The sequence below is a fragment of the Bubalus kerabau genome, chromosome 15 (assembly GCF_029407905.1).
Source record: "Bubalus kerabau isolate K-KA32 ecotype Philippines breed swamp buffalo chromosome 15, PCC_UOA_SB_1v2, whole genome shotgun sequence".
Taxonomy (NCBI): domain Eukaryota; kingdom Metazoa; phylum Chordata; class Mammalia; order Artiodactyla; family Bovidae; genus Bubalus; species Bubalus kerabau.
The window spans coordinates 41,249,934-41,274,203 of NC_073638.1; the positions used below are offsets into that span (position 1 = coordinate 41,249,934).

Genomic DNA, 24,270 nt, shown 5'->3' on the forward strand with positions numbered 1-24,270 from the left:
AAGGAGATCATCCTGAATTATCTGGACGAGCCCAGAGTAATCCCAGAGCATTTAAATGTGGACGAGAAAGCCAGAGCGATGGCAATGTGAGAAGGACGCAGCCAGACACTGCTGGCTTTGAAGATGGAAAAGAGCTGTAAATGGGGGAAACCTGTAGATACTGAAAAAGCAAGGACAGTGTCTAACAGGTTATCACCTGGAACTTCCAGAGAGGAATGCGGTTCTGCTGACACTTTGACTTCAGCCCCGTGAGACCTCTGTCAGACTCCTGGCCTCCAGAATGGAAGATAACTAATGTGTGTTGTTTGAAGGCACCAAGGTGCAGGACTTTCTTACCGTGGCAGCGTTAGGACACTATCCAGTGGGCACAGGATCCTCAGAGGCTAAAGTGCCCTGCCCTTGGTTTAATGTTCTGCTGTTGCTGTGTTAAAATTCTTAGTAAGTTTTCAACAAAGGCCACCATGTTTTGCTTTTGCACTGAGCCCCACAGGTTATGTATCTGGTCCTGGTGGGGAAGCAGGGCAGTTTCAGGTGAGAAGCTGGGACATGATCGCTGGATTATCTAGGGGTTGCTTCCTCAGGGCCAAGGATTTACCCCAAGAGCCACTGTCTGCTCACCAGTCCTTCCTGTGTGGCAGGCACTGTGCAGACAGATTAATGTCCACCTTCTCCTTTAACTTTTATCCTCATGTCTCTATGGGGTAGTTATTATTGTTCACATTTTATATAGGAGAATGCTGAATATTTCCTAGGTTAAGCAACTTGATCAAGTTCCCAGTGTTTTTACATAAGTCTGTGTCTCTAGGATGCTATTCAGCCCCCTTGCCCCACCCTTCCTAGGGGAGCTTTTCTAGTTTGGAATCTTGGCTCTGTGGAGATGACCCAGAGGTCTTTGGAAGATGAGGCTTCCATGACGGTTGCCTCAGGACAAAGGGGTAAAATCAACACCCTGAGTAATGATTCTGCTGCTGCATCAAAAATGCTAACTGCACAGACACAGGAGGAAGTACTTCTTAACTGGGGCAATCTGGGAAAGTACTTGTGGTTCCTGGTTAATTAAACATATTATGAACCGGTAGTATCACATAATTGTTCTTAAATATAATGTAATCTTGTGCAATATTAATGTCTTAAAATGGGGAGGTGAATAGTTTTGTTCTACTCTGCTACTCAGATCAAAGCTACAGAATTGGATTTTATGGGATATAGAGAAAGTGAGGTATGTTTAGAGGAGAACAACTCAAGAGGAAAAACTGGGTAACATGACAGACAGATGAAGTTTCTGCTAGATTATAGAGTAATATGTAAAACCCAATTGCCTGGATTCCAAGGCCAGGTCTCTCACTTCTAAACTGGTTGACCTCCAGCAAGGTAACTAGCCTCTCATGCCTTGGTTTTCCTGTCTGTAAATTGGAGATGGTAATACACAGATTGAACATGTAATATATGTAGACACCTTAGAACATTGCCTAACATCACAGTAACTGCTATCTAACTTTTTGTTACTCTGGGTCCCTGGGCTTCCCTGCTGGCTCAATGGTAAAGAATCTGCCTGCCAGGGCAGGAGATGCAAGAGACCTGGGTTTGATCCCTGGGTTGGGAAAATCCCTTGGAGGAGGAAATGACAGCCCATTCCAGTATTCTTATCTGGAAAACTCCCTGGACAGAGGAGCCTGGCAGGCTACAGTCAAAGGGCTCATAAAGAGTCAGACACGACTGAGCAACTGAACACACCTGGGTCTCTGATTTGTAAAAGGGATGGCCTGGGGGGCACGGTCATGACTTTATCTACTAGAAGGACCACTAAGCAGATGAGGAGTGACACAGGCCAGGCCTTCCACGCTGGCACTAGGTGAGAGGAGGGCCAGGCGGGCACTGCAAGACAGATCAGAGTGGTTTCTCCCCAGCCCCAGAGTTCTGAGCATCAGAGGCTGGAGCCCGGCTCTGCTGGAAAGCAAAGATGCCCCATCCTCCTCCTTCCCACCTGCAGTGCCTGCCTTCCCCACCTCCCCCACTTTCCTCAGCCCTCCTTGCCACAGGCCTGGTCTGCTCACCCACAAACCCACCACACGGAGACGCTCAGTCCCTTATCTGACTTCTCCACTAGTGCCAGCTGACTTTTGTTTTCTGGGCGCTGTCTGTGTAGTCCCAGAAATCCCATTTTCCCTGGATTTCTAATAAGTTTTAGGAACAAATGATTGCCCTGCTTCCTGTTGGCTATTTACAGTTTAATTGATTCATTTCCCTCCTTCTTCTACTTATAGTCTATGTTTGATATAGCAGATCCTTTCTCCAAATCAGTAGAGTCCCCTGAAAGGATGTTAGTAGAACTGTTTCTGAGTGAAAGCTGGACACTGTGATGATCAACTCTACTTAGAATTTTACCTGTTGTCGTTCTGGTGTCAGACGCTCTTCTGAGATGAGGCTGGCCCATTTCCCTTGCCTTGTAGATGATTAAAACTTCTGTCCACTATCTCTTCCACATCTGAGCCAGACATGCATCCTACCAGGACCCTGAAGCCCCTGGCTACACTAAATATCCCATTGCCTCCACGACCCCTCTGGCTTATTGGATGATCTGGGCTTGTTGTGGTGGTCAGGCAGGGAGTAAATGTCCAACTCCAGGATTCCATTCTGTTAGGCTGTGGTGGAAATCCCGCCCACGGGCTTTTCCCGGGCCTGCATTCATTCTACTGTTCACTGCTTGAGCGTTTGTTCAGTTGTTCATTCAGCCAGATCCTGGGTGCTTCCTGAGTTTGTTCTCTGTGCTGGGTGCTGCGTGAGGCACGGGGGTGGGGGTGGGGGGCTGGTGAGCAAAGCAAATGTGGTCTTGATCTCATGCAGCTTATAGTCTAGTGGAAATACTGACATCTGTTAAATAATCACATAAAAGCTAAGTGGCAATAGCATATACGTGGCATGAAAGAAAAACAAAGGAGCCTGTGAGAGTCTAACAGGGATCACACCCCAGGCCAGGAAGCACACTGTGTCTTTCTTCGCTGGGTTATATGTGTGCTGTCAGGGAGGAAGGAGCTGAGCTTACTCAGGTGACAGCAGGTGGCTGGGATTCTTTGTACGCCAGTGTCTACACACAGTTGCATAATCACACCATCGGAAATCACACACCCAGGCTCTGGAGGAGCGCAGAGAACCCAGCCTCAAACAAAGAGTGTGTTTGGGGATTGCTATCTCAATGGGCTCAATGAAACAGAAGGCAATCTAGGCTTCACATGACCAGTAGAGCTTTATTGTAATAGTCCACATCATCCTCCTAGATGCATTGTTTCTACCCTATCTTTCATCAGAGTTGACCTGGAGTGACTTCCATTTCGTCCCTCCCTCCACCAGGTCTCTGGGTTGTCACAACACCAGTGTCTGTCCAGACAAATCTCTAGATGGTCATAGAAGGAAGGTGCAGACCCTGGTTTAACAGGACCTTTGAGCACTGACTTTGGAGGCAAATGAGCCCAGGTGGAAGCCCTGGAAAATAACTTGCTGTCTCAGTCCAACTGCCCTCATCTATAAAATTGGGATAAAATATTTACCCTATAGGACTTTTCCTATAGGAAAGAATAAAAATCAGAGGGGGGAGGGAAGTAAAAATATATGTACATCTCTTAGTATGATTTGTCGTGAGTCATTAGCACTCAGTAGGTGGAAATTATTAATGTTGTTACTTCAAGATATTCTGTATGGAGTCCCTGGGCAGTAGGGGTAGCAAGCACGGTGCAGTCTCTGAGCTCCAGAGGTTACAGAGATAGAGATGCCAGCCACCAGGAGTGGAAGTCTTGATTGCACGCGTGCCCAGTGAGAACCCCCACACTGCTCTCATCCTTGGGTCTCATTAAGTCCAGCAGACCAAATGCTGGCAGGCTGGGAACCTGTCTAATCTGAAAAGTTCTGGAAGAAGCCAGAAGTGTAACCAAGTGAAATCAGAGGAGGATCAAACAAGTCCTGTGGGTGCAGGTGGAAGGGTGGAGGCCAGGGTGAGGACACAGATGGACATGAAGGGATAAGAAGACACTGCTGATCCCAGGGTGCCATCCTTAGGTGGTCAACAGTGCAGCTGAGCTGTTGTGTGCTGACCATGGGTGCAGGGGAGACCCTATCTAGGAGAAAGGAGGGGCTGGGGATACTCAGGGGAGTGGGTATTCAGGGGCGTGTTATCTTCTCTCTGCTTGGTCTAGGTGGGTCCCTCCTGCACTCCCAGAACCCAGGCATAGTTAGACCCAGTTCCCCATACACACTGGCCAGCAGCCCCCAGCTCACGTTCTACTTTGATCTTCACACTGGAAGGGGTCAATCAGCCTCCATGAGTCATGCTTCGATGCACTGGGAGCTCATAGATTTGCCCGAGTCACAGGAAGAATCCATCCCTCCACTGTGGAGGGGTCTGGCTGCTGTCCTGGCTGGTACCCAGTTCCCGGGTGCCTGACTTGGCCTCTCTTAGTCTGGCACTGCCTCTCTGCCTCTCGCAGGTAATGGCATCACTAAAGCCCTTGACATAAACTTGCCTCACGAACAGCTCAAAACCGTCCTGGGGAGCTCTGGTGGGAGGCTCCTGTCCCCACACCACCTCTGTGTGCAGGGATCGATGCAGTCAACTTTATCAGGACCATCAATCCCAGCTTATTAGACAGCCACAGTTCTCCCTGCTCAGAAATGCCTTGTTTTTATCTTTAGTGGAAAATGGCTTAACTTTGAACAAGAATAAAAGTACAAAGGGAACTTTTATGGCTTAATTTTACAGGAGAATGTGCCTCTTCTCAAAATGATTAAGGCACCAGTCTGGTACAGTCAGCCTTTCTCAAGGCATGTAAATAGGGAAGGGTTGGTTATAGCCACCCTGGTGGCTCCTCTGACTCTCACGTACTCTGGCCCTTCTCTGGAGAGGTGAGCAGAGACGGGGGTAGACCGAAGCAGACACCAGAGCAGGTGGGGACGGCAGGCTCTGGGAACAGAGGCTGTACTGGCCAGACTCCAGTAGACATAGGGGCTGGGGGAGATCATTGGCATGTGAATACAAGAGGCATAGCCCTCAGGTAGAGGCTGGGGCTGGTTGTTGGGTAAAGTGGCCAGATTTTGGACCAGAAGCGCTGGGCTTGGTCTGAACAACCCTCTTCCATAGCAGCTCTTGGACGTGTGTTCCTTTGGCAGGACTTGGGATGCCCTGCTGCAGGCAGGCTCCTGTCCTCAGTTCAGTGTCTGGCAGTGATGATGGTGGGTGGGACCGGCAGGTATGAGGATATCTCGTCTGACATGCTGGTCTTCCTCCCTCTTTTTGCCTCTCCCCTCAGCCTTCTAAGTTCTGCTTCAATGTTGAGATGAAAATAGGAACTGGGACTATGTGTATCCATTATATGTGTGTTGGGTGCTTTGAAACAGTAGCCTCAGTTTATTCAGCAGATGCTGGCTGAATGAATGCTTGCTGATGGCCAGAACGGTACCAGGCAGAGCATGCGCAGTCGTGAACAAGATCCTTGCCATCAAGAAGTTGTGGTCTAGTCATAGGATGGCCAACCATCCTGGTGTGCTTGGGATTCTCATTGTTGAAACTGGGAGAGTCCTGGGCAGACTTGGATGAGTTGGTCACACTGCCTAGTCACTAATACAGTGGTGATTGGATATATGTGTCTTGTGGCATTTGGTGATGGCCAGGTGCTTGCTAGGAGGAAGAGGAAGTTTGCAAACTATTTCTTTAGTGAGAAGTTTTCCATTCATCACATATGAGAGAGAAGATCCTGAACTATATGGAGAAGACACCAAAGTGATCATTTCTCCTGCCTCCCTCTGTCCCTGCCTCCACGTGAAAAGATATAGAGAGCAGGGGAGTGGCTTGCCCAGGATCACACAGCAATTTGGGGCACAGCTGGGTCAGTGCCTGGGTGGCTTTATCCATCCCTTCTCCCCCACAATGCTCTCTCCCTATAAACTAGCCCACCTCATCTTTCTTATCCTGCCCACCCTTCACCTCTCTACTCACGGAAACCCAGGTTAAGGTTAGATGCTGTGCAGTCTGGAGAAAAAGCACCGAGGCTGATCCTGGGAAGGCCTTGAGTGACTCTCCGGAGGGAAGGGAGGGAGGGAGGATTTAAGGAGCTCGGTAAATTTGGCCAGGGGAGATCGCTTAATTATAGTGCAGAGGAACTGAGAGCTGCTGGAGATGGAATGTGAGCAATTGGGGCCAAAATCCCAGTGAAGGAGAGCAGGAGAAGGAAGGACCTGCTGGTGAGAGAAGACCTGACTCTCCTTCTAGGGAGGAGGTTTATACAAAAAGGAGCGAGCTGGGATCAGTGGCATGCATGTGAAGTTCAGGCCTTATGTAGACATACCTGTCTTACTGCATTTCATGTTACGGTGCTTCACAGATACTAAATTTTCTACAAGTTGAAGTGTTGTGTTATCATGTGATGGTTAGCATTTTGTAGCCATAAAGCATTTTTAAATTAAGGCATGTACATTGTTTTTTTCAGACAATGCTATCACACACAATATACTATCGTATAATAGAAACATAACTTTAAATACACTGAGAAACCAGAATATTCATATAACTCACTACATTGCAGTATTTGCCTTATTGCAGTGGACTCAAACCTGCAATATCTCTGAGGTATCCATGGATAAAATAAATAAACATGTTGGTTTAATTCTGAAAACCTACTATATGCCAAACTGGTTTAAAGTTGGGAGCTAGCACAGTAGCAAAATAAAGTCCCTGCTCTGAGGGAAGGTCATTATAGTGGGAGGAGACAGAAATGAACACACACAAATGTGACGTACTCTCCTAGGTGTTATGTTCAAAAGGGTTGTCATATAACAGCTGAGTTTGAAAGAGTCTTGCATGTAAAAATAGTGATCAGTAGAGTTTAGCTTGAAAAACGAATATAATATTCCTGCTCTGCTTGGAGAAAGGTCACCAGGAGATGGATACCAGACACGGCAGCTCAACCCATCAGGACGGCCATGGCCATTACTGGGAGAAATTCAACTTGGAGTGGAGCTTTAAAAAAGATAAGAGAGGAGTGGAAGGCAGTTAACCCTTAACTCTGAAAAACACTTGGGAAACACCTGAGGCTTTAGATACAGAGGCTCTGAGAACTCAGAGGAAACCCCTGGAGGTGTAGGGACAGACTAGAGTCAGTCTCATGGCTGGTGGGGCAGACAGTTAGCTTGTACTGTTATAGTGACCTTATTAGGAGCTCTTCATTACACTTTCAAAAAAGAAAAATAAAGGCCATGTGCTAGTAGTCTGACCATATAAAGTGTTTTCTTTAACTGCAATTAGCAAGTAGGTTGTGTGTTAACACTTCTATCATTTTCCATTCCTAAGGAAAGGCCAACTGCTGGTCTTGATAACCATAAGTAAGCACTAGCCAGAATTATTTGACTGTTAACCACCACCTTTTAATTGCTGTTATAACAGTACTATTCACAACAACAACACTTTTTTGAAAGGGTCTGATGAGCTTAATGGAGAAGGCAATGGCATCCCACTCCAGAACTCTTGCCTGGAAAATCCCATGGATGGAGGAGCCTGGAAGGCTGCAGTCCATGGGGTCACTGAGGGTCAGACACGACTGAGCGACTTCGCTTTCACTTTTCACTTTCATGCATTGGAGAAGGAAATGGCAACCCACCCCAGTGTTCTTGCCTGGAGAATCCCAGAGATGGGGGAGCCTGGTAGGCTGCCGTCTATGGGGTCGCACAGAGTCGGACACAACTGAAGTGACTTAGCAGCAGCAGATGAGCTTAAGGAGACATCCAAGCCTTTCTCCTTCATTCAGCCTTTCTCCCTCATCCTCCTCATCTCTTCCTCCCTTCACTGCAATTACCTGAGCTGGCTCCCTCTGTCACCTCCTCTCTAGTTGCAACTCTGTCCCCTCGACCCCGTGGGCCTTTGCACCTGTCGTGTGCCAGGTGAGTTTCTGACCCAGCCTCTCCCCCTCATAGAGCCCTTCCCTGACCGCTCCTAGAACAGCTGCCAGGGCACCACACTGTCCTCTAACACCACATTACTGTTCATTTCAGCACTTGTATGAAATTGTATTGTTTGTTTGCTCCCATGTTTGCCTGTTTCCCACTTCAGAGCACAAGTTCCATGAGGACAGGCACTTTGTTTTAACCCTGAATGCAATACCTGCCTCATGGAAAAAAACTCAATAGATTTCATTAAATGCAAGAATGAATTAATTCTACACCAATCTGTCACCCTGATGGCTTTACTCACATCCTAAGTATGAAGCAGATTTGGATAAAACCTCAGTTCTTTCCCTTCCCCCATTCATTTTTTTCATGAGAGAAAATAAGAGCTGGAAATAGAATGAGAGAAGTTTCTGTAAATTTCTGGTAACCATAGAGATAGTGATTTTAGTTTATTAATCTCCTGCTCTTAAGCAGGCTGGGGCCCCACTGTGATTTCTCCAAAATTGCTCAGCACTGGTTATCCTGCAGCCTTCCTCATTAAGGAAGAGCAGGCCCATCCCTATCCTGCAGCACTTTAATTACAACGAGCAAAAGCCCTGTGCTATTATGCTCATTATTGCATTATTATGCTCACCTGACTGTACCTCCCACTTTGGAGCAGTGCAACACGGTCACCAGCCCTGAACCCCTGGAACCTTTGGTGGCCAATAGTGGGAGCAGGCAGCCTCCACTCTGAGCCGAGGACCGAGGTCAGGGCCACAGTTGCTGCTCTCTCCTTTCATTCAGCTGTCCTGAAGATGGGCGCTCGGTGCCCTCTGGAACAGTATCTACTGTCAGCCAGAGAAGGGCACCAGCGGTGGTTTCCCATCTACAAAGTCAGTGCTTACAGGAGAAGGAGTTGACATGCCCTTGGGAGCCATGACATTCCTTATTGTCTGGCCTCTTGATGGGGTCTAATTTTAGGGTCTCACGTTCCTCTTCGCATGGAGAGTGGCATGCAGACTTTTGTGATTTTGCCTCACGTCCTTTGGATAAGAGACCTCCAAATGGGTTTCAATGGAGCTAGGGAGGAAATGGGACAATTAGGGGCAGTCTCTCACCTGACCACTTCTGCTTGAAGGGAGAGCCTTGGTGTAGAAGTAAGAAGACCAGAGTTGAGGTTTCATCTTGGCAGCTGACACATGGTGGGGACCTAGCCTCTCTGAGCCTGAGCATCTTCATCTGTGAAATGAGGTCCGAATTGTCCTTCCATTCCTCTATCATGGTGAGACTCTGCCTCTGGTTTCCACCTGTTTCTGGAGGCTGGATCCATAAGATGAAAGAGCCATAAGAGAGGCTCTAGGCAGCGTTCCTTCTGGAGTGAGGCAGAATGGATTCTGGCAGGAGGAGTCTCTGGAAGGAGACATGTTTTTCTCCTGAAGCAGGTCATCTAAGGTCTGGCCTCATTTAAGCACTGGCTGTCATTTTGGAAAAACTAAGATTTTCTTTTGGTTGCATTTCCCATCCTATTGGATTTAGAAATACAGTGTCATTCTTCCAGTAAACATTTGGTGAAGCCTGCTGGGTTCCAGGCCCTGTACTAGGTAGGGTCTAGTGATACGACTGTTCATCTGGGAGAGCTGTCAACAAATTCAGACTCTGTAGTGGGGCAAATGGGTTTCAGTGGTTGAGGGCCTGTCTGCTGTACCCTTTGTGATTATCTTAAGTATATCAAAGAGAAGTCCCCAGGGGAGAATCTGGACTCCTGAGCTTTCCAACAAAGCTGGAGCCAAGACATGGGTGGGCCAACACCTGGGGTGACCCCCGCCGAGTCAGTGACCCATCTAAGAGCCTGGCTGCTCTTCTTTCCAGGTGCCGCAACCTCTCGTTCCCTGACAGCCTCCCAGAGGTGAGCATCGTGTTCATCTTTGTCAATGAAGCGCTCTCCGTGCTGCTGCGCTCCATCCACTCGGCCATCGAGCGCACGCCTGCACACCTGCTCAAGGAGATCATCCTGGTGGATGACAACAGCAGCAACGGTGAGTGGCCGGCCCCCTGCCCTGCGCGGGCGTCGCAGCCTCCGTGCTTCTACAGGCTCTCCACGGCTCTTCCTGCTCTGGGATGTTGCCTCCTAGAGGAGAGGTTCATGAAGTTCATGAAGGTTCAGTCCATAGTTGCACTCTCTTCACACTCCAGAGGGGCCTGGTCCCCAAGCTTTTCCTCGCTGGCTGTCAACTCTCTCCCTCAATGTCCTAGCGCAATGTGATGAGATAAATAGCCATGACCTCCACCCCCTCCATATACGCAGTGAGCCTTTCCGGTGACTCCTTTCTGTGAAGCATCATTCCATTTTGCTCTGTGCCTTGGCCTTTGCCTAGAAGATTTTTCATTGACGTTGTCCTAGCGGTGGTGGTGATGGTGGAAGTGTTGATGGTGCTGGTGGTGGTCATAGTGGTGTTGATGGAGGATGGTAGAAGATATGAACTGCAAGGACAGCAACAGAGCTGTTGAAGGTCTAGCTTCTTTTCTGCATCCCCTGCTCCACACTCCATCTGACCTGAGCAAAGCCCCAGGCCACCTGCAATCCCTTGTTGAAGCCCTCACAGCACTTCTCCCTTTCTCCAGCTACTACCAGGTACCTCTTTCCCTTGGTACATATTCCATGACTTCTGATTCTTCCCATATATACCGTCTCCATAATATTTTCCGAACTTAGAGACCATGCACTGAGACAGTTTGAGAACCAGCTCTCCCGATAGGAGCTTTAAGATGAATGTGCTATAGATAATACAACCTGGTCACAGGAGCACAGTCATTGGGCTTATGTTATCTTTAGCATTTTCTCTGATGTCAGGTAGTAAATTTCCCAGTGAATCCATTGCTGTAATGAGAAGTTCAGATGAGCAATTTGTATTTTGTTATCAATTAAAGCTGAAACCTATCAGATAATTGAAATATTTTTGATCTCTATAAGCAAATCTTCTGTTTCATTTTATATCGTGCAGTAAGAAGAGTAGTGTAGTGTAGAAAGAAGGGACTTCTAGAGCTTTCTGAAGGGCAGTGCTTATGCATCATGTGACTCTCATTGTTCCATGGGTGTAAAGGAAGGAAAAGGCACCTCAGATGGCAGCAGGTAGGCAGAGGAGGCTTAAAGGTGATGGCCTTGTGAGGGAGACCTTGAGTAGGGAGACCTACCTATGCAGCTACCTGCCTGGCTCCAAGGAGTGGATGCTGAGAAAGCTCCCACTCCCCAGTGGCTAACACTGCAATTTTGTGACTAGCCTGCCCGTGAACCCTATCTTGCTCCAGCAAGGCCAGCTGTCCTCTTGGCCTCTTACATTGTCAGGAGGCAAGGGATGGAAGAGCGGGCCTTCCAAGGGTGATGGTATCCCCCAAGCAAGAGGCATCCCCAGGCTCCATCCCACCCTGCTGCTGCTGCTGCTGCTAAGTCACTTCACTCGTGTCCGACTCTGTGCGACCCCATAGACAGCAGCCCACCAGGCTCCCCCGTCCCTGGGATTCTCCAGGCAAGAACACTGGAGTGGGCTGCCATTTCCTTCTCCAATGCATGAAAGTAAAAAGTGAAAGTGAAGTCGCGCAGTCATGTCCGACTCTTCATGACCCCATGGACTGCAGCCTACCAAGCTCCTCCATCCATGGGATTTTCCAGGCAAGAGTACTGGAGTGGGGTGCCATTGCCTTCTCCATCCCACCCTACCTCCTCTCATCACAAAACAGAGAACAAAACATCAAGAAGAAGGAAATCTTGGGGTCTTTCATTTCATTCCCATGGTAAAAACTTTATTGTGGCCTGAAGGATGCTGTTTTGTCATTAATTCTTGTGGGAAAGAGGGGGAAAACTGAGATTGAGAAATTTAGATAAGGAAAGTGAGCCACATATAGAAGGTTTCATATTTGAATTTAAATGATTTGGACTTAATTTTCTAAATGGTGATAACCATATTTTGGTAAGAGGAGTGATACAGTCAGGACTGGGCAATGAAGGGCTTTGGATGTGTTTTATATCATTGTTTGGGGGAAAGAGACATCTTAAAGAAGGGAACTAGATGCATCGTAATTGCAGCCATATAGCAAGAAATTAAGGGGCCTGGAGCTGTGTTGGGTGTGGGGCCTGAGGGCAAGATATGAGCCTGAGAGGTTTTATAAAGGAAGCATCTGTTGGATCTCTTGACTGAGAGAAGGCCAAAGGAGGGCTGGTAAATGATGACTCAGTCTCAAACCAGGGTGACCTAGAGGACTGTGGTCATTCCCAGGATAGGGGGCAGGAGGAAGAATGGGTGGGTTTTTCATCAGATCAGAGACGGGGGGCTTTTAAACCCAAAGCTCTGGGAAGTATTGAGTTGATGGCATAGTCAAGTACCTTGGTGATGATTACACATGGCTACACTTGACAGAATTCCACAGAACTACAAGCACACACCCAGGTGACTGCACACATTCCTGAAAAGACCTGGAGAAGCTTTGTGATTTTGGTAATGTCAGTGTCCTCATTTTTATATCATACTATAGTTGTGTAAGATGTTAACGTTGGGGGAGGCTGGGTGAAAGGTGCATGGGATCTCCTTGTGCACTTCTGTGTACTTTCCTGTGAGTCTGTAATTACTTCAAAATACAAATCAAGCAAAAGCCTTCCCAGAAGATTCTAACCCAGAAAGTTTGTGATGGAATCTGACCATCTCTGCTTTTCAGAGCATCCTTGACGATTCTGTTACACAGCTCTGGTTGAGAATCTCTGATTTAATGAATAGGATGCATGTGTTGAGTTCTGGTGTATCGTGTGAAGGGAAAGGACTCTGAAGTCCAAAGTCATGGGTTCTAGGACCCTCTCCATTATGGGTGAGTGACCACAGAAACTTTCCTCAACCTCTCAGAGTCTCAGTTCCTTCCTCTGTAAACAGGGATGGTTATCCTCCCTTGCTTACCTCACCTGCCTGACATGGTCAAGGATCTCACTGTGAGTTGAGCAATCATCATTACCCCTCCCCAGCCCCCACCTCCGTTCCCAGGAGACTGCATCACAGCGGGCCAACCGCACACTGGAGCCTGATAAGAAAGTATGGGGACATGAATGGGGAGTCTTGTACATACATTAATTACAGCCTTTGGTTGGGAGGAAAGGATGGATAACTGAAGAGGAGAGAACAAAAGAAATAGAAGTTTGAGAGGATGCCGAGGATAAGGTGTTTAGGAGTCAGGAGGAAGAGGGTTAGATGATAGAGACAGAGAGGGAATGGCCAAGTGAATCTGGAGGGCAAGCCAGACTCTGAGGACAAAGAGAATTTCAGGAGCAAGCCACCTCTTTGACTAAGCCCAAGGCATTCAAAGGGCTCCCCTTGTGGCTCAGCTGGTAAAGAATCCACCTGCAATACGGGAGACCTGGGTTCAATCCCTGGGTTGGGAAGATCCCCTGGAGAAGGGAAAGGCTTACCAACTCCAATATTCTGGCCTAGAGAATTCCATGAGCTGTATAGTCCATGGGGTTGCAAAGAGTAGGACACGACTGAGTGGCTTTCACTTTCACAGGCAAGTGGAAGGACACGGAGTCTAGGAAGAAGCCATTAGATCTGAGGGGTGCAGAGCATGGAAATCTTAGTGGGGAAGGGTGGGGGTGGGGCTGCAGAAGCCAGATGAAGAGTAGCTGGGAGGTAGATGCTTCCATCAGGGATGTTGACTGCGAAGGAGAATCGGGAGCCAAGGAGGAGCTGGAGCGATGTTTTCCACCGATTAACCATGGTCTGCAGTCATGACCCAGGATGACAGGCCTAGTCATACCCATACACACGCACACACAATTGAAACGAAACTTTTAAGAGACAATAGTTAACTCCTATAATGTGCAATGCACTCTGATTCGCTCTACTGTAATTTGGCCTATGTTATTCATTTCTATTGTCTTCTATTGTACTGTGCTGTGTTATGTTGTTTCTCTCTCTTTTTGAAAGGCAGATTGTTCTCGTGACTCTGACTGCACATTGGAATCACTTGGAGAGCTTTTAAGAAATCCAGGGGTGTCATGCCTTAGCTCTAGTAATTTAATTGCTCTGGAGAGCGGACATATGAGGCCCTTGGTCTGGGAAGGGTGCACCTGAGGCAAAGGTGAGGACAGCCTCTGAGAAGGGAGGAGAGGATGCGACCCAGAGCACAGAAACCAGGCTTGCCTCTGGGAAGAAAGAGCAGATGGGCAAATGGGAAGGGAGCTGGAGGCAATGAAGGGTTGGCCCCTGTGGGGAATGGGCTGGAGATCTGACCAGTAATGGGTCTCCCTGAGACCAGCCTGCGCTGAGCTCTCAAGGAGGGGCGGCAGAGACATTGAGACTGTGGCTCTTGGAGGAAGGGGGCCACCTCTAGCCTTAGCCGAGGGCTGCCCTGAGGGCCCAGCCTGATGGAGAAGGTGGCTCTGGCTGTATCCTTGGAGGACTCCCTCTAGGGCATCAGCCCACTCAGCACCGGACTTTCATTGATTTGACATCAGGCCAACTCAGCTCAGCTAACATTCATAGGGTGCCCAGCCCGGGCCAAGGGCATGGAGGGAGTGACGGGTCAGATCCAGTCTCTGCCATCAAGGAATCCTGTGATTAAAAGCCAAGTGGGATGAGACATGACAGGACTTGGTTTCTGGTCTCAGTTCTCCCACTTGCCAGCCATGAGCCTTTCCTGTGGTTTTCTTTCATGCCCTGTGTAGCCATCAGGCTTTGCCCCTCCCTGTCTGCTCCACGGCACCGAGGACACACGGTAATAATGGTGAACGTGCCGCAAGCTGCAAAGAGAGCACTAAGGAAGAGTTAAAATGAGAGCAGTAAAACAACAACGATAATAGCTGCCGTGCGGCCCCCAGTTAGAGGCAACCCAGGCTTTTCTTTCTTCACGGAATAAGTGTGCCCTGGTGGGAAGAGCCGGAATTCACATTAGGCCAGCTATTTAGTTCCAGCTCTTTCTAGCTTCTTCCCAGCTGCGTGTTCTTAACCTCTGTGAACCCTATTTTCCTTATCTATAAAATTGAGACGTATAATTCTTACCTCTGGGATTGTTTGGAGGCTTGAATGAGATAATGCATGATGGAAGCGATGCTGGTGTTTAAAACTCTAAGTGAAGCCTGAAGCCGGAGGACAGAGCTTCCAGAGACCTTCTACAAGGTGGTAGTCACAGGTTCTGTATGTGCTGGTGCCTTGTGTTCCCCAACTGCCCCCAGACCCCCAAGGGCACCTTTGCTTTGGGGTCAGGCTTGTGTTTTCACAAACACAAAAACAGGGCAGTCAATCACTGCTTTCTTCATCCACGCCACTCGAGACTTTCATCTTCATCCCAGAAGTCAAGGACTGAAGTTTCTGCAGGTGGCCCTTGTGTAGGACTTGGAGTCCCTGTCCTTTGCCACCTTGGCCATTTCCTACACAAACTCCACTCTTTCAGGGGCTGGCACCTGTGTAGGATGCCGTCAGTCCTCTAAAGTGGCCTCAGACACTTACGTTTGAGCTTGATTAAAAATACAGAGAATTATACCGGGCACATTCTTGATTCAGGACATTTGCACTTGCTTCCGCTGGTGACGCTAGTGGTAAAGAACCCATCTGCCAATACAGGAGACAGAGGTGAGTTTGATCCCTGGGTCAGGAAGATCCCCTGGAGGAGGGCATGGCAAGCCTCTCCAGTATTCTTGCCTGGAGAATTCCAAGGACAGAGGAGCCTGGTGGGCTACAGTCCATGGGTTGCAAAGAGTCGGACACGACTGAAGCAACTTAGCATGCACACACTCCCCTGCCTTTTGGAATGCTCTTACCCTCTGATACTGCACCACTTGTTCGTTTACCCCTTCAAATGTTGCAAACGACACATTATTAAAATGGCAGCCTTAACCTCTGTCTCTCTTCTTCCCTTCAGCGCTTCTTTTCTTTGACAGTATCTGTCACCTTCTGGTATGCTGTACTCACTTAGTTACTCTCCTTTATTTATTTGTACATTTTCCCTCCACTAGTATGCATGTTCCATGAAGACAGGGACATTTGTTTTATTCATTGCTGTGTCCCCAGCACCTACGATGGTGCTTGATTCTTGTAGGTGTTCAGTAAATATTGATTCAGTGAAAGAATGCATGTGGATTCTGTAGCCTGAGGCAAGGCTTGGAATCTGCACATCAATAAGCACCCCAGAGCATTCTGAGGCAATGGGACCTTCTCTGGGAATCACAGTTCTAATTTCTGTCTCCCATCATCCTGTGTGCTGCAGCTGAGGAGCCTGGGACAGCAGGCACTTCAGAGCCTCCAGCGCTAGCCTGGCAGTAGGCACTGCTGGGTGGAGTATTTCTTCCTGGGGCAGGGCCCTTGGGACCCTCTCTGCTGCATCCTAGGGAGATGGCAGGAATGGGGAAGGGGTGCAGAGCAGAAGGGGAGCTTCTTTTGCAGTTACACTGTCATGGCCTGACCTCAGGTCCTACGCATGGAGTCAGATGGCCAACCTGAGCCTCCTCTCTTCCACGTTACCCAGCCCCTGCAGGCGTTCCTGATAGTGGCTGCCAGGCTGCCTGCCCTGCCACTCTAAGGCAGTATCTCAAAGCAATGGTTGGAACACAGCTTAGAGCCTCCTGGTTTTAATTACCATGCTTTTCAGTGAATCCCAATGGGCCAGTGTCTTTAGCTGGGACTGAGTGATTCAACCTTTATAGACCTTCAGAGGGAGGGAAGCACCAGGACTTGCAGCTGATAAAATCATCTCTGCCTTTGATTCTTGGCTTTCATCCACTTGATCATTCACTTCATTCATTCATCCCCTCAACAGGTTTTTAATGGCCACATACTTTGTGCCAAGTACTCTAACTCATAGCTAAACATTTACCTCCACATCACCCACCCCACACACATTGTGAACACTCTCATGAGACTCAGGTATTCAGCGTGTAGCCCAGAGCAGGTGCTCGATGAACATGAGCCCTTTCCGGCTCTCTCACCAGCTGCCCTAGAGTCACCCCGCCCCACAATCCAGCCACCCCCACTGCTTTTGCTGTGCTCAGTTTCTCTGTTTCCTTTCTTAACTCATGTTTTCTTTTAATACACTTGAAAAATCAGGCAGTCTTCTTTCATGCTACTTGAAATTGCAAAATGAGTCTGAATTTGGTGACTAAAAGCACATCAAAGCCATGGTGATATCAAATATTCTTTTAAGCATCTCGTTCCCTGGAGATTTTGGTCAGCACGTGGTTGGCAGTGACTTGCCCATCCCACACCAGCCTGATGCTTGTGCTCTTCGCTTGCCTTCCAACAAGAGAATGGCCAATTCCCAGCACCTCGCATGCTTCAGCTGGGATTGAGCTGTCTCCTGGGAAGTGGATATCCTTCGCCCAGGGATCCAGCCTTCACACTGGCCATGTTTGCTCAAAGCCTTCCACACCTTCTGGCAGGAGGAGGCTTAGAAGTATGCAGGCTTTGAGATACAGGCCAAACGGACTCTCCCCCTGGTGGCTCGGATGGTAAAGAGTCTGCCTGCAATGCAGGAGACCTGGGTTCGATTCCTGGGAAGATCTCCTGGAGAAGGAGATCCACTCCAGCATTCTTGCCTGGAAAATCCCATGAAAGGAGAAGCCTGGCGGGCTACAGTCCATGGGGTCACAAAGAGTCGGACATGATGACCGAGTGACTAACACTTTCCCCCACCACAGTGTCAGGAGGCAGGCAGGCTGACAGGCCAGCCCCGACAGGCTCTCCGGAGGGAACCAGTGTCTACATCGGGCAGAGACTGGCCAGGGCCCCTCAGTATGTGAGTGGCAGAGGCCGGATGGGACCTCGGGTCTCCTGACTCCTGCCAAGGCTCGCTGCTCAACTCCACACTGTGTCCCTGCTTGGTCCAGTGGCCAGTCTTTCTGCTGTCTGCACTGTACATGGACATGGTGGCCCACATCCAGGCCCCTCAGGCTTGCTCACGGTGACTGTGGGACCTGCTTAGTCGTCTTCTGGGAATGACACTCTTCCCTCCCCTCCAGCCCCTTTGCCAGCTCCAGGCTTCAGGGTCCACTCCCAGGCCACTGCTTCCAGGCAGTCTGGCATCACTCTGTGCTGTTCCCCCTGCTGGCTGGATCAGGTTTGTGCCAGAGACTATTCTAAGTAACTTTTCATAAATTAATCAGCACTCTGTGGCAATGGTAAGGACCATGATTAATATCATTTTATATAAGAAGGAAATATGCGCAAAAGAGTTGAGGAAGGTGTCCAGAGTCACACAGAGGTAGAGTTTGCACCTAGGCTGTCTGGCCTCAGAGCCTGCCTGCACCCTGGACTGTTAAACAAGGCTGCCTCTGGTGCACTGTGGGTTTCTGACTCGAATTTTACCCTCATTCTCTTATCTCCATACACTCCACAAAAAGAGATGTTCGGCAGCAGGGTGAGTGAAGGAGGAGGTGAAGAAGGCCCTGAAGAGAAGGTGTGGCCATCTCCTCAGCTGGAGCTCTGCCCTGGGCTCGGTAAGAAGGAGGGACATTGCACAGAGACTTCTAGGCTCAGAGTTGAGAGGTAACAGGTGGAGTTGGCAGCCATGCTTTAGGTCACCTTATGAGAGGGAGTCAGCTTCATGTTTTCTTTGAAATAGAGGAAAGTTGATATGCTTGTGTGTGCACACATCTATGTGCATGTGAACACATGTGGATGAGTGGGTACAAACCTTTGCATGTGCATTTATACATGTGATCATGTGTAAGTGGGTGAGCAAGCACGTATGTACCTGATGTCTTAGTCTGTCTGGGCTGCTGTAACAAAACATGGTGATCTGAGTGGCTTAAACAGTAGGGGTTTACTTCTCGTGTTCTGGAGTCTGGGAAGTCCAAGATCAAGGTGCTAGCAGATTCAGTGTCTGCTGAGAGCCTGCTTCCTGGCTCATAGACAGCTGCCTTCTCTCCATGTCCTCACATGGCCCTCCTTGGTGCCTGGGTGTGGAGAGAGCTAAGCTCTGGTGTCTTCTCCTCTTCCTATAAGGGCACTAATCCCATTATGCGGGCTCCACCCCTGTGACCTCCTCTAAACCCAATTACCTTCCAAAGGGCCCACCTTCAGATACCTTCACCTTGGGGGTTAAGACTTGAATATATGGTTCTGGGGACACATGCATTCAGTCCACATTGCTGAGCTTGTGTGTGAACATGTGAGCTGAGGTGTGCATGTCCCCACCCTCTGTGGTTTAGCCCCTTCCACCACTACCCAGGACATCTTCAGAATCCTGCTGAATGATAGGTTATCGTACAACTGTGAATCATTGTTATTTTTAATTGTTGGTAAGAAAATCACAGTGTAGTGACAAAATAGAATCAGAGCTGCCAGCTTGCTTGCCACCAGCTGCTGGGTCCCCCTGCACTTCCCGGAAAGCCCCCATCATCCCTTGGCCCAGAGCCTGCCTAATCATTGTTTAATGTTTCAAAGATGCTGTCCTACACGAGAGATACTCATTCCAGGCTGTAAAAATACCAACAGCTTTGTGTGCAGCTGGAATAATTGCAAAAATTAAAAAAGCAGAGAAAAAGAATGGTCCAACAGTATTGTGCTTTATGGAGCTTAAAGAATCCCATATAGCTAATCTAATTACAGCCAAGGCTCAGGCAGCTTAAAGGTGTTTATACAACCAGGCATGTGGGCCGTCAGCCAGCTCAGCAGAAGGCTGCTTGTCACCACCCACCCCTGTGCCTTTGACCAGTGTGACTTCAGGGTCACGCCCACATACCCAGGAGCTGATACCCAGCAACCTCGAGATGGAGGCGTGGGTGTGTGCTAAGCCACTTCAGTCACGTCTCTTTGTGACGCTATAGATTGTAGCCCACCAGGCTCCTATGTCCTTGGGATTCTCCAGGCAAGAGTACTGAATTGGGTTGCTATGCCCTCCTCCAGGGGTCTTCCTGACGCAGGGATCAAACCCACATCTTCTATGTCTCCTGAATTGGCAGGCAGATTCTTTACCACTAGTGCCAGCTGGGAAACAGCTGGTCCTGAATCCTACAAGAGTCCTGGAGGCTCTCACTGTTGCTCCTTATGCCTGGCCTGACAAAATTCATACTTCATCACCAGCCTGAGAGTTACTCTTGGCTGTGGCCACAGATTCGTGTCTTCGCATGTCATCCGGCAGCACTCTCCTGAGGACACGGCTTACACGACTCGAGTTCCTGGCTGCTCTGGGCAGCACTGCCCACCCCTCCCTGCTTACTCAGGCCCTGATTGTCAGACTGAGTCTGCTTTGGCCAGTGACTGTGGGGGTAGAAGGGAGTCAGATAACTATCTCTGGCAGATTCCATCATGTTAACATCTGGTCACACCCCACATGGTCCTGGGGTTGTGCCCTTCACCAGGGCACCCAGCTGAGAGTCATCAGTCCCCTGCAGGGATGCAGCCTTGTTCAAATACTCCCCGAGGACCTGGCTCCGCATCTTTTCCTGGCTAGCCCTCCTCCTTAAGAGATTGGACCCTGTTCCCTGTACCACCAGGTGCTGGGGTCCCACTCTGCTGGTTTGCTCCACCTTCCTTCCTGCATCCTGGGGGCTGGGACCTCCCACTGATAGGCCGCTCCACCTGAAAACATGTGCTCAGTTGCTTAGTTGTGTCCGACTCTTTTACAACTCCATGGACTATAGCCTACCAGGCTTCCATGTCCAGAGGATTTCTTCAGGCAAGAATACTGGAGTGGGTTGCCATTTCCTCCTCCAGGGTATCTTCCCTACCCAGGGATTGAATCCACTTCTCCTGAGTCTCCTACACTGGTAGGCAGATTCTTTACCACTGAGCCACCCAAAAGAGCATTCTTAGTCTGTGATGCCTCGGCGTGCCTGGCCCTGGGAACACTGCCTCTTTGTAGGCCTGCCCCAGAGCTCTGTCAGTTTCTCCAGCTCTAACCTGTGTGGCTGTCAGCCGCCTCTCTGTCCTCACCAGCCACTCTGTTGAGGCCCTGGCATGTCACACAGCTGAGCCTGCTTGAGTCTGGCTATGGTGTGGATGGGTGGTTCATCACCGTTTTGTGTTCCTTTGCCAATAAAGAAAACTGACTTCACTAACCAGGAATTCCTTAAAATATTTCCCTGCTGACCAAGAACAACCCCAGGAGGGCAAAGTGCCTGCCTTCTCTGTAGCTCATGAGCCGCCTGGAAGCTGTCTGCACAAGGGAGCTTTGGACCATTTTGCTTTACAGACTGGCCAAGGTGACCAGTATCTGGCTAACAAAGCCAGCAGGAACCAGATACCAATGGTGCTCTTCCTCTGGTCAGCTGGGTGGCCATCTGTCGATGGGGAAATTCCTGGAGCTGGAGCACTGAGCCAAGTGTGGGAGGACCCAGGAGAGGTGTCTCTTGCCCTCAGGTCAGGGGTCCTGCTTCCCGCAGTTGGGAGGCAAGCTGCCCTTGGCAAAGGCCAAGGACACACTGGCCCAGCCTGTGGTGTGGCCAGCAGGAAAGGTCTCCTTGTCCACTCCTGGCCCGCAGCCTATCTTGTTCAGCAGCTTGAAAAGACAAACTGGTGCTGAAGACAAGCCAAGCTGAACACCAGGCCATGCAGTGAGCTCACATCCCGCCCCTCACCCCCCACTTCCCAGTAGTGGAAAGCGCTCAAAGCACAATCAATCAAATACTTCCTACTGATAGCAAAGCTGTGGAGGGTGGAATGTCTTCTGGTGGGACTGATTTTCTGAAAGGCTACCCCAAACCACACAGTGACCCAAATGTCCTCCAGCATCTCCTGGGCCTGAGCGCTCAGCAAGAAGAGGTGTGAATGCACAAGAGTTGGCACCCACAGCTGGAGTGCCAGCTGCCGCCCAGATCTGTCCTGCCTGTTAGCTTTCAGAGTCTGTGGGAGACCAGCACCCCCCGGTTGGATGTTGGGTGGGAGGTTATGCTGAAAATAATGCTGGGGGTGGGGGAAGCCAGTACAAATAACTGGGGCCAGAGGGTCCAATAGCAGGTATGGACTCACTGTAGCAACGGCCGGGCATAGGGCTGTTTGGGTTTTGTTTTTATTTACCGGGGCCCTAATCTAGTCTTGGGCTCATGCTCGGTCACTCAGTTGTATCGGACTCTTTGGGACCCCATGGACTGTAGTCCATCAGGTTCCTCTGTCCAAGGGATTTTTCCAGGCAGGAATACTAGAGTGGGTTACCATTTCTTTCTCCAGGGGATTTTCCTGACCAAGGGATCGAACCTGAGTCTCCAGTATTGGCAGGTGGATTCTTTACCACTGAGCCATCTGGGAAGCCCAATCTAGAGTCAGGAGCTCTAAATTGCAGAACAACTCCTTAAAAAAAATTTTTTTTTTTTTTAGAGACTGCCTTGCTTGTCTGCTCAAGCCCATAGATACTTATTCCTGTTCTGTTCCGAAAGTCACGCACATGCATACATTTGGCAAACCAAGCCCCGGGCTCTAAGCTTGGCGTAGGGGAGGCAGTGGTGAACCGAATGTGGTTCCCTACTTCAGGCAAGTTCTAGAGGATGGAAGCAAGCAAGTAGTACATACAGTCTATGGCTCTCTTTTGATGCTGATGCGAAAATGAGATTCTCATTTCTAGCTGTTTTTAAAAGCCCGTATCTCAGGAGCTCTAGATGTAAGTCGAATTTTAGGGAGAAAGGGTCTGAACAGAAAGAAACCAGGGGGATGTGAGATCAGTGGGCAAGAAGGCTGAGTTGAGTAGCACTGGTGGAAGGCTGGTTTATGAGCTAGCACACAGTTGCCCTTTGACCCCGCCTGTGCTGCTGGAGTGGGGGCTTGATATTTCATCTAACCAAGTAGGGCACTGCCTGGGTACCAGCACATATGGCTCCATTGATTTGTTCCTCCCTGGCCCCTGTACTATGGCTGCCAGTGGCTTCCCCTGGCTTAGACGCTTTTCCACTGAGCCCCTGACCTGTGATAGAGATGTGTGACCTAGCTCACTTTGTGGGTTCCTCCCCTACCTGGATGAGCTTCCCTTATGGGGCACTGGGCAGCTTGAAGCAAGCTAAAATGTAAATGTAGCCCTAAAATGTAGTTCAAGGTCCTCATTTTACTGGAGGAAAAACTGAAATCCAGAGCAATGTCACACATCTGATCACTGGCATAGCCGGAGACTGACCCTGCTCAGCGCTTTGCTGACGGTACTCACGCATTCATTCAACAAATGTTCAGGGAGCGTGAGGCATCACACTCAGCACCAATGATCCGAGGACAGGGGAGGAACAGTTTCCACTCCCAGAGAGCTCCCAGCCTAGGGCAGCTGATAAACCACAGACACAGCCATTATGCACAATGTAAAAATGTCTGCCACCAGTCACAAGTGAAGGGGAGAGTGCTGGGGGAGACCAGGGAGAGGTTTCAGTCATTCTGGGAAGTCTTCCGGAATAACTGGCATTTGAGCTGGGCCTTGGGGATTGAATGGAATCCCCTTTTTTGGTGTGTCTCTCTAATTAGACTTTATGGAGGAGGAAATGGCAACCCACTCCAGTATTCTTGCCTGGGAAATCCCATGGACAGAAGAACCTGGTGGGCTACAGTCCATGGGTTTGCAAAGAGTCGGACACAACTTAGCGACTGAACAGCAACAACTAGACTTTATGGAAGGCGTCAGCATGATCATGTTTTGGGCACCAGATTTGATCCAAGCAATGTGCTAGGTACTTGTCGCACTGTATTCTTTAATTTTTCCAGTATTTTTACCCACTTTATAGATGAGGAAACTGAGACTCAGTAGTTACTTAGTTCTGAACAAAAGTTTCTTCTTTGATTCCTTCTCTTTCCCACAAGGCTCGCACAGTGCCTTGTGCCCCACCAGGACTCTGGTGATTGGTTAGTGAATCTGATGATTGAATGAAAATGGAGACAGAGATGGGGGTAGAGCATTTGCAAAGCCATAGGGAAGGCAGCATCCTGCTTCCTTAGACAACATGGAGCTAAGAGCTATTTAGGATTTTGGTCATCAGAATAAATGTCTTCCCCTTTCATATATACATGCTGCCTCCAGGCTGGTAGGTTCTTAGCCTAGGCAAATGCTATGTAATCAGAGCTACCATTTGTTTCTAAGCATCTCTGATGTGTTACTTTGTTTAATTGAAAGAACAACCAAATGAAGTAGGTATTGTGTTTTTTTTTAATTTATTTTTAATTGAAGGACAATTGCTTTACAATATTGTGTTGGTTTCTGCCGTACAACACCTGTGAGTCAGCCACAAGTATACATATGTCCCTTCCCTCTTGAGCCTCCCGCCCACCTCCCACCCCATCACACCCCTCTAGGTGGTCCCAGAGCACCAGGTTGAGCTCTCTGTGTTTATACAACTTCCCACTGGCTGTCTGTTTTACATATGGCAGTGTATACGTTTCAGTGCTGCTCTCTCAGTGCGAGCCACCCTCTTCTTCCCCCGCTGTGTCC

At 49.1% G+C, this 24,270-nt stretch overlaps 1 protein-coding gene across 1 annotated transcript in view; it reads left to right on the forward strand.

The window, feature by feature from the left end:
• Positions 1 to 24,270, forward strand: part of GALNT18 (polypeptide N-acetylgalactosaminyltransferase 18) — a 352,886-nt gene that overhangs the window by 177,238 nt on the left and 151,378 nt on the right. The window contains exon 3 of the mRNA XM_055548627.1: positions 9,778 to 9,944. Coding sequence (XP_055404602.1) covers positions 9,778 to 9,944 — 167 coding nt within the window. The remainder of the gene's footprint in view (positions 1 to 9,777; positions 9,945 to 24,270) is intronic.